This window comes from Chiloscyllium punctatum, chromosome 4, assembly GCF_047496795.1.
Source record: "Chiloscyllium punctatum isolate Juve2018m chromosome 4, sChiPun1.3, whole genome shotgun sequence".
Taxonomy (NCBI): Eukaryota; Metazoa; Chordata; class Chondrichthyes; order Orectolobiformes; family Hemiscylliidae; genus Chiloscyllium; species Chiloscyllium punctatum.
The window spans coordinates 98,667,405-98,683,658 of NC_092742.1; the positions used below are offsets into that span (position 1 = coordinate 98,667,405).

Genomic DNA, 16,254 nt, shown 5'->3' on the forward strand with positions numbered 1-16,254 from the left:
CCGGGACCTACCCCGCGCGCAGTGGCTGCGTCATCGCCAGCGCGACAGGAGGAGAGAAGAGAGAGAGAGTGAGTGAGGCCCTGAGGGGCAGGGAGAGAGAAAGAAAAAGGTGGAAAAAAAGAATGAGAGATGAGGGGGGAGTGTGGAGAGAGAAAGAAGAAAAAGCTAAGCGTGAAAACTGTCCGTGTGAGAGAGGATAAGGAGAGAGAAACTGAGAGTGAGAGAGTGAAACTGAATGTGTGAGAGATTGATAGAGATGTAGATGGAGGGAGGGAGAGAGAGAGAGAGAGAGAGAATGGAAGGGGAGAGAGGGGGGAGAGAGAGAGGGAGGGAGAGAGAGAGGGAGGGAGAGAGGGAGGGAGGCAGGCAGGCAAAAGGTCTAAGTTAAGGAACAGGAGTTGACTGTTGGGCATTAACTCCACTACCCTGTCCAATCCCCATATCTCTCAATACCTAACATCTGCTCCTCTCAACCTTTAAACATATTCACTACTGTGGCATCTGTAATCCTCTGGGGTGGACAACTCAAAATAGGCAATCCTGGGAGTGAGGAAATTTTGCCTCCCTTGTTCTGAGACAGTGCACCTCTTTTGTGTTGGATTTCCTAACTGGGGGAGCAAAACCTTGTAAATGCCTGTCAATATCTAGCCATCTTGTATGTTTCAATGAGATCATATTCTTCTAGAAAATATTGGCCCAATTTACTCAGCTTCTGTTCATTCCTATTGTGAGACAACCCCCTCATTCAAGAACTCTGTCTAATGGATATTTATTGCACTCCAACAAGATAAAGTATGACCTTCCTCAGGTAAGGAGACCAAAGTACCTCTGAGATGCTCTCCCCAAAGCCCTAAGGTTTTGCAGTTAGACTTCCTTAATCTTAGTTTTGAACTGCTCTTTAATAAATGATAACATACTGTTTGTCTCAGGAATTGCTTTTTGTACTGTGTATTAACTGGCTGCCTAGAAGGACCCTTGGTTCCACTGACTGTCAACATCCACCAGTTATTACCTTCATGAAATATTTTGCTTTCCCATCCTTTCAACCAGAGTGGATAATATTCACATTTCCCCATATTATATTCAGTTTTCTTGCCCACTCGCTGAACAGATTAACTTGCTGGAGTGAGAAAGGCAGGGAAAGGATGTAATATTTGGGTGTTTTGTGTGTATTTCTAGGTTGAGTGCTGGTTGATGTCGGAGCTAATCACTGTGCTTTGGTTCAGTTTAAGGGATATGATGACCATGCTGAGGCTCTCGGTTATTTTTCCAGTAGGAGTATTGCTTGTGAGGACAATGGCGTGGACCTCTTCTGAAAGCTCGCATTCATATCTAATCCAGAATCTTAAAAGTAAGTATCAAAAGATTGTAGAAGCATACAGCTTGGAAGGATGCCATTTGGCCGATTGTGTCTGCATTGACCAGTCAGAAGTTATTCAGCTTAATCCCACTTCCTAGATCTGTAGTCCTGTACGCTTTGGCACTTGGTGTGTGTTTCCAAATACTTCTTAAATGTTTTCAGGATTTTGGGCAGTGAGATGCAGATCTCCACCACCCTCTGAAAAAATACCCCTGCAGATTCCCGTTAACGGTGACTGCACATACAGGCCCTCGTTACACACAGCAGCTGTACGTGCAGGCCCTCGTTATGCACGATAATGATGCACATCCACATTAAATCAGATCACGATCGCTCTGTGATGGTAGACAGACTGTTTCATTTAGAAACATGGAATATGCTGAAGAAACTCCACAGGTCTGGGACACAGATTCAAAAGTTAACTCTGTTTCTGTTATGACTCTTCAGTTCTTCTTGACCAGTCTCCAGTATTTTGTACCATCGGTTTTCAATTATCATGGTGTAACTTTAAACCATTATTGTGATGGCCTCCCATTTTTCACTTGCACATTTTTCATATTTCATAATATAAAGAGTTTCCAGGTATGTTTTTCAATTTGACTACAAAAGTATGTGAGTTTGTTCTTTTTCTCCTCTGTTGATAGAAACATACTTTTTATAGCTCCTTTCTATGGAAAACATTTGTTTCTGATTGACAGCCAGCTTCACACTTTGCTTCCTCAATCATTTCCTCCATGACTTCATTGTTTCAGATTAATAAACCCACACTGAGTGAGTTTTGCTCTTAATTGTTTTCTAGTTGATTCGAGCAATGTACCATAGCCTTCTGTGCACATTCGTTTGTTCCCCACTGATTGTTCAACATTTCCTCCAAATATTTGTTCACCGACTTATAGTCTACTTCCTTTTCAGGTTGGGTGATCTCATTCAGCTGAGTAACTGTTCCGGTTAGTTTGTTTGCCTTGGTTTCAGAGTCATGTGCAGAGCCCTCTCACAGGTTTGACCATTTTGCACAGACAGCATGTTTTTTTAATTTACTCAGAAGATGTGGGCATCACCAACTGGGCCAACATTTATTTCTTTAATTGCCCTTGAGAAGGAGCTGCCACCTTGAGCCTCTGCAATCTGTGTGTTGTAGACACACAATGTCCTTTCCTGTATGGTTACTGACTGCCTAATTTATGCATCAGACCTTCATTCTGTTCTGAAAAGGTTCTGCTCTTAACATTGTGCCCACTCTTCCATAACCATACATCTCCTCATTCTCGTTCTCCAGATTGCATCAGAGTTTAAAACGTTCAAAGCTCTTTTCAACATAAAAATCCTGTGGTTCTTCAGTCCGGGCTTTTAGATCTGATTTCACCTGACTCTTTGATTCCTCAGGAATTCCTTCTCCTGTTCAAGGCATTTTTCACAATACTTTGTAGAGACTTTATGCACTTGAAGTTCACCAAATATTAATTGAAGATTTATCTTGATTGAATTTGTTTCTATGACATTTATCACATCTTTCAAGCCCTCATTCAAGTGTTTTGCTTCCAAGTGTTGCTGCTGCATTTTTCATTAGCAAACTCATCTTTGTTTTAAATTGGTTCTTGATAACGTTCAGTGTCCCTTTAGCATGGCCTACTACCTGCTGCTACATCTGATATTCAGGGCACTTCTAAGGTTAATGTTTCTTTGTCCTGGGTTATTTGCTTTACTATTTTAACTTGTCCAGCCTTACAAACATGGGCTGTAGCTGCTGCTCACTTGGGGAATAGTCCAAAACTTGTTCTGCCTCAGCTGGATCTCTCATCAGATATGTATATTCAAGACTTGCGTACAGGTTGTTCTGCTATAACATGCACTTTGTTAATGCACATTGGCTGTAATGCAATTGATGAATTGGGGACATTATTTCTTAAGTGTGAACTTTTAAATCGTGTGTTAGCTGTAACGTGATTATATCGCCAACACTTTAAGCATTGTTTCTAAAGGATGATTTTTTTCTGTAATTTGGGGTTGCCCAAGAATGTAACCATTGCGTTATAGAAGAACTACAGTCCATGCACTGCCAAATCATTACATTGTATAAAGTCCATGTTTTAGAAGATAAGCTAGGAACAATTCCTTCGCTGACAATTTCAATTACTAAGTTGCTTTGTATAATAACTTTGTAAACAGTAATAGGTTCATTAAACCCATAGAGATTTCCTAGTAATACTTTCTCTTTCATTAAGCTGCCTGGAACACAAATTGTATCATTAGCCACCATCAATGACTGATTTCTTTGGTAGCTCTTAAAATATTAATTTGTTTAATTGTGTTGGAGGAGAAATGGAACTTTTGTTCCTTACAGATAAAACTGCTGTAAATTGTAGAAACCTGATACGCTGTGGCAACATTCAATGAAGAATCACATTCCAGTAGATTCTGAGGGAACTTGTTTCTTGTGCTGTTCTAACACAGATTACTTTTTGTTTGTATTGTCCTTTTTTTGAAGACTTTTTAAACTAGTGAGAATATTATGAACACTTTATCATTCCATCTCCAACAATATACTCATGCATATCCTGTCTTATGACAATGATTACATACTGAGTTTTGAAGACAATGTTTATTCTCGCTACTATCATTCTTCATTGGACCAGCTTCCTTGAAACTATATAACCTAAGTTTTTCTTTTAGTTAACGAATGGTTTCTGATTTCTTTGTTCTCTTTCTTTCGTTATCTCTGTTCTCCCTTACCAAGCTTGGAGTTCAAGTTCCAGCATTTGCCTTGTTCTTTATAGTTCAAGAATTTTAGCTAACTGAAATTGTGTTCCACTAACTTTAGACTCTTCTCATTCCAATCCCATAAGCTATGTTATTATCTCTACTTTCCTGTTCTCTGCTTTGAACTCTCAACTCCTAACATTTCTGCCAGAGATATTGACCTCGCATTGGTTACTTCTTGCAAATCTCTCGGATAAACCTTTTTCTCTCTGGAAAGTTGTAGCAACTGACCAAAGCCATTTGGGTTTTCAATGTGTTATAGTTAACTTCCGGTGAAAATTGTATCAAATTTAACCTCAGCAAGTCCCAGTAATTGTAGGATTTGAAAATTCAGAAATAATTGCAAGAGAATTACATTACAATCCCAGACTAAACTGCCAAAAGTTGTGATCTGGCCAGAAACACATAACTGGATAAGGTGTGAGATCCAGGGGATTTGCAAAGAGAATAAAGGTGCAAGATTCTGTGACTTTTGAACAAATAACAATAAACCTTATTACAGGATTTTCGAGCAGTAATCCAATCAGCATTAAATGTGCGACTTATTTCGCTGCCAACTACCCAACAATGTGGAAAATTGCCCAGGTACATTCTGTTCAAGAAAAGCAAGTCAGGACCAACCCAGTCAATTAACAGTCAATCAGTCGACTCTCAATCATCAGTAAAGTGTTGGAAAGTGCCATCAATAGTGTTATAAGGCAGCACCTGCTCAGCAATAACCTGCTCAGCGAAGCCCAGTTTGGGTTTCGCCAGGGCGACTCAAGTCCTGACCTCATTACAGTCCTGATTCAAACATGGACAAAAGAGATGAATTCCAGAGGTGAGGTGAGAATGGCAGCCCTTGATAACAAGGCCATATTTGACTGAGTGTGGTGTTAAGGGACCCCAGGACAAACTGGAATCAGTGGGTATTGGTGAAAACTCTGCTGGTTAGAGCCATACCTGGCACAAAGGAAGGTGGTTGTGGTTGTTGGAGATCAGTCATTTCTGCTGCAGAACATTTCTGGCAGGAGTTCCTCAGAGTAGTGTCCAAGACCCAATTGTCTTCAGCTGCTTCATCAATGACCTTCCCTCCATCAAAAGAACAGAAATAGGGATGTTCACTGATTGCATAATGATCTGCACCATTCGTGACTCCTCAGATACTGAAACAGTTCATGTTCAAATGCAGCAAGATGTGGACAAGCTTGGATGGGCAAGTGGCCAATAATATTGCCAGGCAATGACCATCTCAAATTAGAGTTCAATTAACCACCACCCCTTGGCATTCAATAGTGTTATCATCACTGAATCCCCGCTGTCGACATCGTAGACATTACCAATGACCAGCAACTTGATACCACTGTGGTAAATGGAGTTTAATTTGGATAAGTTTGAGAGATTGCATTTTGTAAAACAAACAAGGGCAGGACTTGTAGAATTAAAAGTAGCTCCTTGGGTAGTGCTGTAGAACAGAGACACCTTGGGGTTCAGGTACATAATTCTTTGAAGTTTGCATTAGAGTGGTTAGAAAGGCATTTGGCATACTTGCCTTCATTGCTGAGACCTTTGAGTATAGGAGTTGGGATATTACGCTGAGGTTGTACTGGTCGTTGGTGAGGCCCCTGCTGGAGTACTGTGTCCAGCTCTGGTTGCCCTGTTATACTGTGAAGTTGCTGGGAATGGAGGGTTTTAATTTACAAGGCGAGGCTGGATAGATTGAGACTTTGTTCACTAGAGTGGAGGAGGTTGAGGGGTAACTTTACAGAGGGTTATGAAATTATGAGGGATACAGTAAGTTGTCTTTTCCCTAAGGTGGGAGATTTCAAGACAAGGGGACATATTTTTAATGTGAGAGGAGAAATATTTCAAAAAGACATGAGGGGCAATATTTTTACGCAGTAATTCGTGTGAGAACTTCCAGAGGAAGAGGTGAATGCAGGCACAATTACACATTCAGGTGAGTACATGAATAAGACATTTTGGAGGAACACATCTACAATGTACAAGTCAGGAGTGTGATGGAATACTACCCACTTGTCTGGATGGGTGCAGCACCAACAACAGTTGTAGCTTGACACCATCCAGGACAAAGCAGCCCACTTCATTGGCACCACACTCACTCCCCTGACCATTGACTCTGTGTGTACTGTCTACAAGATGCATTGCAGAAATTTGCCAAAGACCCCATGTCAACACCCTCTCAACCATAGGTAAGGCCAAGGATAGCGGATACATGCAAACACCACACCCTGCAAATTCTCCTTCAAACCACTCAACATTCTGACTTGGAAATATTTTACTGTTTCTTCACTGTTTTTGGGTCAAAATCCTGGAATTTCCTCCGGGATATTGTGGGCCTCCCTACAGCACACAGACTGCAGCAGGTCAAGAAGCAGCTGGTGACCACCTTCTCAAGGAGCAGCTAGGGATGGCCAATGAATGCTGACCCAGCCAGCAACACCCACATCCCATGATTGAATTAAAAAAAAACTCAATTAACACATGCTAAATATTTCGTAATCGACTGATCAAACATTCCATATCATAGTAATAGTAATGCCGTGTAGTTTTGGTAATGCACACCAGACATTAATAAGAGAGTAAATCATCAAATCTAATTGAACCTCAACAGTTATTACAACTTTTTTTTTTACTTATTCTGATCTGACTCTGAGTCTCAATCAGAAGAAGTCACTGTCATGGACTGCCTCAATTGCTCATGTTCTAAACTGATCCGCCTCCTTTTGTGGGTCCGCACTGCCTTGGAGGCAGAAATTGCTTTCCGAACGAATTCACAAGCACAGCTGCAACTGACATTAGCCTCACTGAGCCAGTACTGCCTTGATTTTTTTTTCTCTCCCGTGTACTCTGATCTTGCTCAGTTGCCTTCAGATACAAATCCTGAATCCACAGTAAATGCGCACACGCACATCCTGAACACACAATGAAAGTGCTCACAAGTATATCCTGAATGCACAATGAATGTACAGAGGAATCTCGATTTAGCCGTAGGATGTGGATGGGGAGTATTTCGTTTGATTAGTGGAGTGCCGGATAACATAGTTTAGCCAAGCATCCAGATTTTACTGGATCATCTGATAATTGAGGTTTCTCTGTCCACCCAGACTCTGAACACTGATGTGCAGACTCTAAACGCACAGTAAACATGCACATAGACCCTGAGCACAGAATGAATGCAAATGCAGACTCTGAGCACAAAGTGACTTAACACGCTAACCCTCAACATACGATGAGCATGCGCAGAGTCCCTGAATATACATTGGTCCTGAACGCACAGGGATTGCACATGTTGACAACCCTGAAGAGACACACACTCACCGTGTGCACAGACACTGATCACTGCACAGAGCCTAATCTCTCTCAGTCACACTCGAATTGCACACAATGACTGCATGCACACATACTGATCTCTTTCAGACTCTGAGCACCCACAGTGATCGCATGCACTAACCCCAAATTCTGGTACGCTCAGATTCTGAATGCGCGTGCACACACACACACATTGCAGACTGACCCTGATCTCTCAAATTGTGCTTCTTAAAACTTCTGACTGAAATGGGAAAGCACAGGTTTTGCAAGGATTGTTGCATGCTTATAAAACGAGTAAACTTGATCCTGATAGCAAACGTTGTTCATGCTTGGAGGAGCTGAAATTGAAGTTTAGGTTGCAGACCAGCTGGAGCTGAGGGTTCTGTATACACAAATAGAGCTTTGGTTAATAACAAAAACATTGTTTGGTCTATACACTGGTGACTAGTTATCGATACCAAAGACCTTTTGAATGACCATGTGATTGGTGCTCTCATAACTGAACAACTTGGAGCTGGGAACAAGATGCAGAGAGAACTGATCAGATCTCCACCTCAGGAGCTGTCTTTTTCTGTTCTCCGCAATCAAAATTCACTATAAACCCGCAGGAAACCAGTTTATCTTTCCTTCAGCAGTTGCTGTAAACTGTAACTTTAACCGATAAGTCAATGACATTGAATCAGTGAGCCAGCCAGCTATCCTGTGCATGTTGCAAACCAGTGGTATCATTTGGAAAAGGAAGTCTGAGAAGAAACCTTCCAATCCACAAAAAACATATCCGCAGATCTTGTGAACAAAGATAACTGAACCTCTTTCCGAATTTGCCTTCGTCCATGTTGCTGTACGCTGTGACTTTTAAGACCATGTAATGTAGATGCAGGAGTTGGCCATTCAGCCCATCTGGTCTGCTCCATCACTTCCCATCACCCTCGATTCCCTTATTGATTAAAAATCTGCCTGTCTCAGCCTTGAATATACTTCATGATCAAGCTTCAACAAGAGTTCACTGCCCTCAGAATGAAGAAATTCCTCCTCATCACTGTCTTAAATGGGCAACCTTTTATTCTAAGATTATGTCCTCTGATCCTAGACTCAAGGGGAAACAACTTTTCTACATCTACTCTCTGTCTCTCTCTCTCTCTCTCTCTCGAGTCTCCTAAGAATCTTATATGTTTCAATAAGACCAATCTCATTTGTCTAAACTCCAATAAGCACAAGCCCAAGCAATTCAACGTCTCCTTAGAAGACACTCCCCCTCCATACCTGCTAGCAGGTTAGTGAATCTCTCTGGTCTGCCTCCAAAGTCAGTATATCCTTTCTGTATAACTGCTGACAGTTATGTAATGCCATGTATACATTTTTAGCAAGGATTTCCAATTTTTATACTCCAATTTTTGGCTTGTTAATCAAAGTTGTGGTGTTGGATTTTTTGTTGAATGAGAGCTGTTAGCACCGATAGTGACCTCCAGCCTTTCTCTGGCACATGTACACTGCGTTGCAACAGTATTCTGTGCTCGCATTGCAGCTTGCCATGGGCTGGACTGGGCTGTCCTGTCTGGACGGGAGTCAGGCACTGCATTGCTGCAGCATTCTGAGCACAGATTGCAGTGTTTTGGAGTCCCAAGTTCTGGGGTGTTTTGCCCTTGGCAGACTTATCGTGTTGCTGCAGCCTTTATAAAGCTCTGTAAGAATGATAGAATCCCTACAGTGTGGAAACAGGCCCTACAGCCTGACACTCCAAACAGTATCCCATCCAAGCCCGTTCCCTTACTACTGTACATTTACGCCAGACTAATGCGGCCGCATCTGGAGTATTGTGTGCAGTTTTGGTCGCCATACTATAGGAAGGATGTGGAGGCACTGGAACGGGTGCAGAGGAGGTTTACCAGGATGTTGCCTGGTATGGTAGGAAGATCATATGAGGAAAGGCTGAGGCACTTGGGGATGTTTTCATTGGAGAAAAGAAGATTTAGGGGTGACTTGATAGAGGTGTACAAGATGATTAGGGGTTTAGATAGGGTTGACCATGAGAACCTTTTTCCACGTATGGAGTCAGCTATTACAAGGGAGCATAGCTTTAAATTAAGGGGTGGTAGGTATAGGACAGATGTTAGGGGTAGCTTCTTTACTCAGCGAGTCGTGAGTTCATGGAATGCCCTGCCAGTAGCAGTGGTGGACTCTCCCTCTTTATGGGCATTTAAACGGGCATTGGATAGGCATATGGAGGATAGTGGGCTAGTGTAGATTAGGTGGGCTTGGATCGGCGCAACATCGAGGGCCAAAGGGCCTGTACTCCGCTGTATTCTTCTATGTTCTATGTTCTAATGCACCTAACCCACACGTCCCTGAACACAACGAGCAATTTAGCGTGGCAAATTCACCTCACCTGCACATCTTCGGACTGTGGGAGGAAACCAGAGTTCCCGGAGGAAACCCACGTAGACGAGGGGAGAATATGCAAACACCACACAGACAATTGCCCGAGGCAGAAATTGAACCTGGGTCCCTGGTGCTGTGAGGCTGCAGTGCTAACCACTGTGACTGTGCCACCTTCTGTGCCCACAAAGCATCTTGTCTCTCCTGACTGAGACTGCTATGTTGCTGCCTCTGTTTAGCACTCCCTTTGGAGATCATCTGGCCATGCCTCCTCTTCTGCTGTGTCTCATCAGGTCTAGGCCCTGGCCTAGACCCTACTTACACAAGAGCTCCTTCACTGCCCTCTGGCTGTGAAATTTACTCATTTGGTCTCTTGGCCCTGCATCAGTGGCATGGCCTCTTCATCCTTGCTTGCTAAATGCCTGTCAAAAAACAATGCAAAATAGTCATTCTTTAGTCAGACTACAATTGTATTTTGGGCACACGTAATGTTTCTAATTCAGCTGCCAATAATTATTCACTTTGCCTGGCCACAGTGAAGTGCAGACCAGTTTAAAAAATGCCAAGTTATCCACACTTATAACAGGAAGATTGGGTTATTGTAACAGCAGCATCGATGCTGTGCAGTCCCAGGTTGTTATCACAGATATTCCTCCACCACCTTCATCTTTTGCTACCAATAGTAAGACTTAATTTACACTCCAATTCCTTGAAATGTAGATTGAAAAGAGCCCTTAATTGGGAGAGGCAAACAATACTCTGCTTTCTCAGCTTTTTTTCCCACTTAATTTTGAAATTGTTTGCTATTTTTCTCGCCTAAACCACTCCAAGTCCAGTAATAACTCATGCAGAGCTACAAAATTGACACAAAGAAAATTCTTTTTAATCAGGGGATAGTGGGAGCTAACTTTTAATTGCCCCAAACAATTTAGGAACACGTGGCAATCAGTTTGGTGCATCACACTCCCCTTTTGGGAAGCCCCAGTAAAACCCTGTACTCCTGCACCACAATGGTTTTTGCCGTGCCTTTATTTGAAGGATTACGGTAGCTGAGTTTTAATTAGCCGAATAAACTCAGGACGTCGTGGTGATCAGTTTGGTGTATCACAGTGCACATCAGAAAGCTCATATAGGACTTCACAAAAAAAAATACACAAACTCATCTGTTTAAAGTGAGTTACCTTTAAAATTAAGGCCAACATTCCATTTGCCTTCTCTGATATCCTCTGAAACTGTATGTTAGCTTTTTGTGATTTATGCAGGAGGGTTCACAAATCCCCTCTACTGCAGCTTTCTGCAATCTTTCTCCATTTAAATAATATTCAGCCCCTCTTGTTCCTGCCGAAGTGTTTAACCTCACGCGTTCTATTCCATCTGCCAAGTTTTTGCCCACTTGCTTAAACTGTCAATATACCTGTACATACTGTTTGAGTCATCCTCACCACTTACCTTCCCACCAAACTTTGTGCCATCTGCAAACTTGGCTGTAGCATGTTCACTTTCCCCTTCCAAGTCATGAAAATATGTTGTTAATAATTGTGGCACTGCATTTGTTACAGGTTACCATCCTGACACATTGATGTCAGTGACTGTTTAAGAAGTGACCCAGCCACCCTGTGCCTCTTACAAACCAGTGGATGCATTTCGAAAAATGCAAGGCCAAGAGGAAACCTTCTAATCAGCAGGAACCAATTCAACAGATCTTGTGAACAAAGGCGACCAAACGTTTTATTTGCTTGTGGGGCATGGGCGTTACTGGCTGGTCAACCTTTATTGCCCATCCACGGTTGCCCTTGAGAAGGTGGTGGTGAGCTGTCGTCTTGAACTGCTGCAGTCCATATGCTGTAAGGTGGCACGGTGGCTCAGTGGTTAGCACTGCTGCCCCACAGCACCAGGGGACTCAGGCTCAATGATGTTGAGGGAATTCCAGGATTTTGACCCAGCAGTGCTGAAGGATAGTATGTGGCTTGGAGTGGAACTTGCAAGTGGTGGTGTACCCTTGTATCTGCTGCTCTTGCTTCTAGATGGAATTGGTTGTGGGATTGGAAGGTGCTGTCTAAGAATCTTTGATGAGTTTCTTCAGTGCATCTTGTTGATGGTGCACACTTCTGCCACTGAGCGTCAGTAGTGTAGGGAGTGGATGTTTGTGGCTGCATCTAACAGGTGGGCATCTTTGACCTGGATGGTGTTGAGCTCCATGAATGTTGCAGCTGCACACATCCAGGCAGATAGAGAAGTATTCCATCACACTCCTGGCTTGTGCCATGTAGATAATGAATGGGCTTTGGGGAGTCAGGAGGTGAGTTACTCAGTTCAGGATTCCTAGCCAGTGACCTGTTCTTGTAGCCACTACATATATGTGGTGAGTCCAGTTGCATTTTGGTCAATGGTAACCCCCAGGATGTTGGCAGTGAGGGATTCAGTGATGGTAACACCATTGAATGTCAAGGGGCAGTGGTTAGATTGTCTCTTGTTGGAGATGGTCATTGTCTGGTATTTGTGTGAGGTGAATGTTACATGCCATTTGTCTACCTAACCCTGATGTTATTAAGATCTTGTTGCATTTGAACATGGACTGCTTCATGAATGGCGCTGAACGTTATGCGATCATTGTTGTACATCCCTACTTCTGACCTTATGTTGGAGGGAAAGTATAGTTCTTTCCTGATTGCTCTCCATCCATATATTTACTTTCTGTGTGTTTAAGGGTTCATTTATAAAGGAATTAGAGTTTTAATTAGTAGAGTTACATGCTGACAGTTTGTATCCTGAACTTAGAGTTTAATTGTTTGTAATAAATAGTAAATCATATGAAGTGCCGATGCCTGTTTTGTGCTTTCTGTCAACCTGGAGTTTGAAAATCAGGTAAATTGCAGATCATTTTGTATTTTCTTAAAATTTTAAGTTTTGTCCAAACTCTTGGAATAGTAGGGCTTGATTACCAATTTGCCACCCCAGTGACGACAATATGGTGACTGTGGACACAGGTAATGAACTCTGCGAATGAGCAAGTGGTCTACAGACTCTGCCTGAGACTTTCATTATATATTTGAGCCATCCCTTTAACTGGACAGTTGTCAGATGTGGTTTGTAGCATAGTGACAGCACGGGTTTGCAAATCGACCAGTTAGTTGTAATTTGAAACTCCACCCCATCAGTCTTTTTCCAACAGTATTGAGAAGTTTGAATGTCGATGTAATTCCAGACCCAATGGGAAGTGCTTGAGACTGTGGGGGTAGTGCAAGTCCCCAAGGTAGAGTTCAGTTACTGTTATTACAACCCACTTGGGAAAGTGCACTTATACTTGAGCCTTCAACCCGTGCTGTCACAGAAGTTAAAGATTTAAACAAAGTCCACAAAATATCCGGTTTACTTATCTGGTGAGTCATGTTAGCGGAAAACTCATTCCGGGTTCCTGTGCTTAATTACTATTTATTATCAATGAGTAACCTTAACCACATGAACTGTTATTATGTGATTCTACTATTTAAAACTCTAACCCCCTATTAAAATGCTGACACTCTCATACAAACAAACAAAAATGGTGTTACGGGTGGAGAGAAACAAAAATTGAGGAAGCACTGCTCAGAATTTAGAATCCCTACAGGGTGGAAACAAGCCCTTTGGCCCAACAAGTCCACACCAACTCTTGGAACAGTAATCCACCCAGACCCATACTCTACCCTGTTATCCCACATTTACCCCTGACTATATGCACTTAGCCTACACAATGGGCAATTTACCTAACCTGCACATCTTTGGATTGTGGGACTATGAATGTTCGATTGCAGCATTCCGCAGGTTTCGATAAGATGTTCATTTTTCTGCCCAACAGGTTTGGTTCTCCTCCAGATTCCCAAATTTTTGTTTTTGTCAAAGGCACAGGGGCTTTGCACATTCTTTGTTTAGTTTCACAGCTGCTGGCAAATGGTGAGAGAGAGGTGCTGACTGTCTTCTGGCTAGTTGCAGTGAGATATAGAGACAGATCTTGCTCCTTGCAGGTTGGAAAATCGCCTGCCCCTTGGTCTTGCATGTGCACACCCCGCAATCTGCTCGGCTGTCCCGTGACGCCCCACAACTTGTCCATGACTCAATCAGCTACCCATTGCCAGCCAAATCCTACTCTGCATCCGCCCCACTTTGGTGGTGTGCTACCTTAGCTCACCTCCCCACAGCTTGAACAAAGCAATAATGTAGTTGCACTGGAACTCTCTCAATGAGTTCCAGTAACTTGATTTTAAAAGGCAACCCTTGGTTTCAAGAAAGACCTTTTCCTGTTTTAGATCGCAGTCAAAAAGACAAAGAAATAAAAAGCGGCAGACGTTACAGAGCTCGCTGATACCTCGCATCTGTCTCTGGAGCTGCCTGTGTGCCCTCTTCAATAACCCAGTGTTTTCTCTCCCCCCTGCAGAAAATGGCGTGATTCGCTCACAGCGAGTGTTTGATGCTATGATGGCGACAGACCGAGGACTGTATTGCAGAACTAATCCATACGCGGATTCTCCACAGTCTATCGGTGAGTTTACCTCTGCTTCATAAAACCCAGCTCTTCTTCCAGCAAGTGTTTTGGGGGAGGGGAAGGGGAGGTGTGAAGTTGGGATTTGACCAGTGCTTGGGCAGGATTTGAGTTGGAGAGCTGACCCTAAACAAAATGTCCACAAGACTGATGTGTGGTTGGGGCTCCCTATTCCCGGAGGTCCTTGCTTTGCAGCGTTGTGTGCGTTAGGTTGTTAGGGACTCACAAGTATCCTTCACCAGAAATCTGACATTCACTGATGTGGGTAAGATATCAGCAGAGTTTGCATGCATGGAAGGGTCACCCAGCGGGGTTCACCGTGCATGGAAGGGTCACCCAGCGGGGTTTACCGTGCATGGAAGGGTAACCCAGCGGGGTTCACCGTGCATGGAAGGGTAACCCAGCGGGGTTTACCGTGCATGGAAGGGTCACCCAGCGGGGTTTACCGTGCATGGAAGGGTCACCCAGCGGGGTTTACCGTGCATGGAAGGGTCACCCAGCGGGGTTTACCGTGCATGGAAGGGTAACCCAGCGGGGTTTACCACGCATGGAAGGGTAACCCAGCGGGGTTTACCACGCATGGAAGGGTAACCCAGCGGGGTTTACCACGCATGGAAGGGTAACCCAGCGGGGTTTACCGTGCATGGAAGGGTAACCCAGCGGGGTTTACCGTGCATGGAAGGGTAACCCAGCGGGGTTTACCACGCATGGAAGGGTAACCCAGCGGGGTTTACCACGCATGGAAGGGTAACCCAGCGGGGTTTACCACGCATGGAAGGGTAACCCAGCGGGGTTTACCACGCATGGAAGGGTAACCCAGCGGGGTTTACCACGCATGGAAGGGTCACCCAGCGGGGTTTACCACGCATGGAAGGGTCACCCAGCGGGGTTTACCACGCATGGAAGGGTCACCCAGCGGGGTTTACCACGCATGGAAGGGTCACCCAGCGGGGTTTACCACGCATGGAAGGGTCACCCAGCGGGGTTTACCACGCATGGAAGGGTCACCCAGCGGGGTTTACCACGCATGGAAGGGTCACCCAGCGGGGTTTACCACGCATGGAAGGGTCACCCAGCGGGGTTTACCACGCATGGAAGGGTCACCCAGCGGGGTTTACCACGCATGGAAGGGTCACCCAGCGGGGTTTACCACGCATGGAAGGGTCACCCAGCGGGGTTTACCACGCATGGAAGGGTCACCCAGCGGGGTTTACCACGCATGGAAGGGTCACCCAGCGGGGTTTACCACGCATGGAAGGGTCACCCAGCGGGGTTTACCGTGCATGGAAGGGTAACCCAGCGGGGTTCACCGTGCATGGAAGGGTCACCCAGCGGGGTTCACCGTGCATGGAAGGGTCACCCAGCGGGGTTCACCGTGCATGGAAGGGTCACCCAGCGGGGTTCACCGTGCATGGAAGGGTCACCCAGCGGGGTTCACCACGCATGGAAGGGTCACCCAGCGGGGTTCACCACGCATGGAAGGGTCACCCAGCGGGGTTCACCACGCTTGGAAGGGTCACCCAGCGGGGTTTACCACGCATGGAAGGGTAACCCAGCGGGGTTTACCACGCATGGAAGGGTAACCCAGCGGGGTTTACCACGCATGGAAGGGTAACCCAGCGGGGTTTACCACGCATGGAAGGGTAACCCAGCGGGGTTTACCACGCATGGAAGGGTCACCCAGCGGGGTTTACCACGCATGGAAGGGTCACCCAGCGGGGTTTACCACGCATGGAAGGGTCACCCAGCGGGGTTTACCACGCATGGAAGGGTCACCCAGCGGGGTTTACCACGCATGGAAGGGTCACCCAGCGGGGTTTACCACGCATGGAAGGGTCACCCAGCGGGGTTTACCACGCATGGAAGGGTCACCCAGCGGGGTTTACCACGCATGGAAGGGTCACCCAGCGGGGTTTACCACGCATGGAACTCA

General features: G+C 44.7%; 1 protein-coding gene across 6 annotated transcripts in view; it reads left to right on the plus strand.

Annotated features, from left to right (window-relative positions):
- The first annotated feature begins 9 nt into the window (after window positions 1-9).
- Window positions 10-16,254, plus strand: part of pcmtl (l-isoaspartyl protein carboxyl methyltransferase, like) — a 37,528-nt gene continuing 21,283 nt past the window's right edge. The window contains exons 1-4 of one of the 6 annotated variants that reach the window (XM_072569379.1): window positions 10-68; window positions 788-808; window positions 1,227-1,351; window positions 14,217-14,321. In XM_072569379.1, coding sequence (XP_072425480.1) covers window positions 795-808; window positions 1,227-1,351; window positions 14,217-14,321 — 244 coding nt within the window. In that variant the 5' untranslated portion in view covers window positions 10-68; window positions 788-794. Of the gene's footprint in view, window positions 69-391; window positions 809-1,226; window positions 1,352-14,216; window positions 14,322-16,254 lie in introns of those variants that run through there. The other 5 variants (XM_072569383.1, XM_072569381.1, XM_072569384.1 and 2 more) reach the window with 5 other exon arrangements.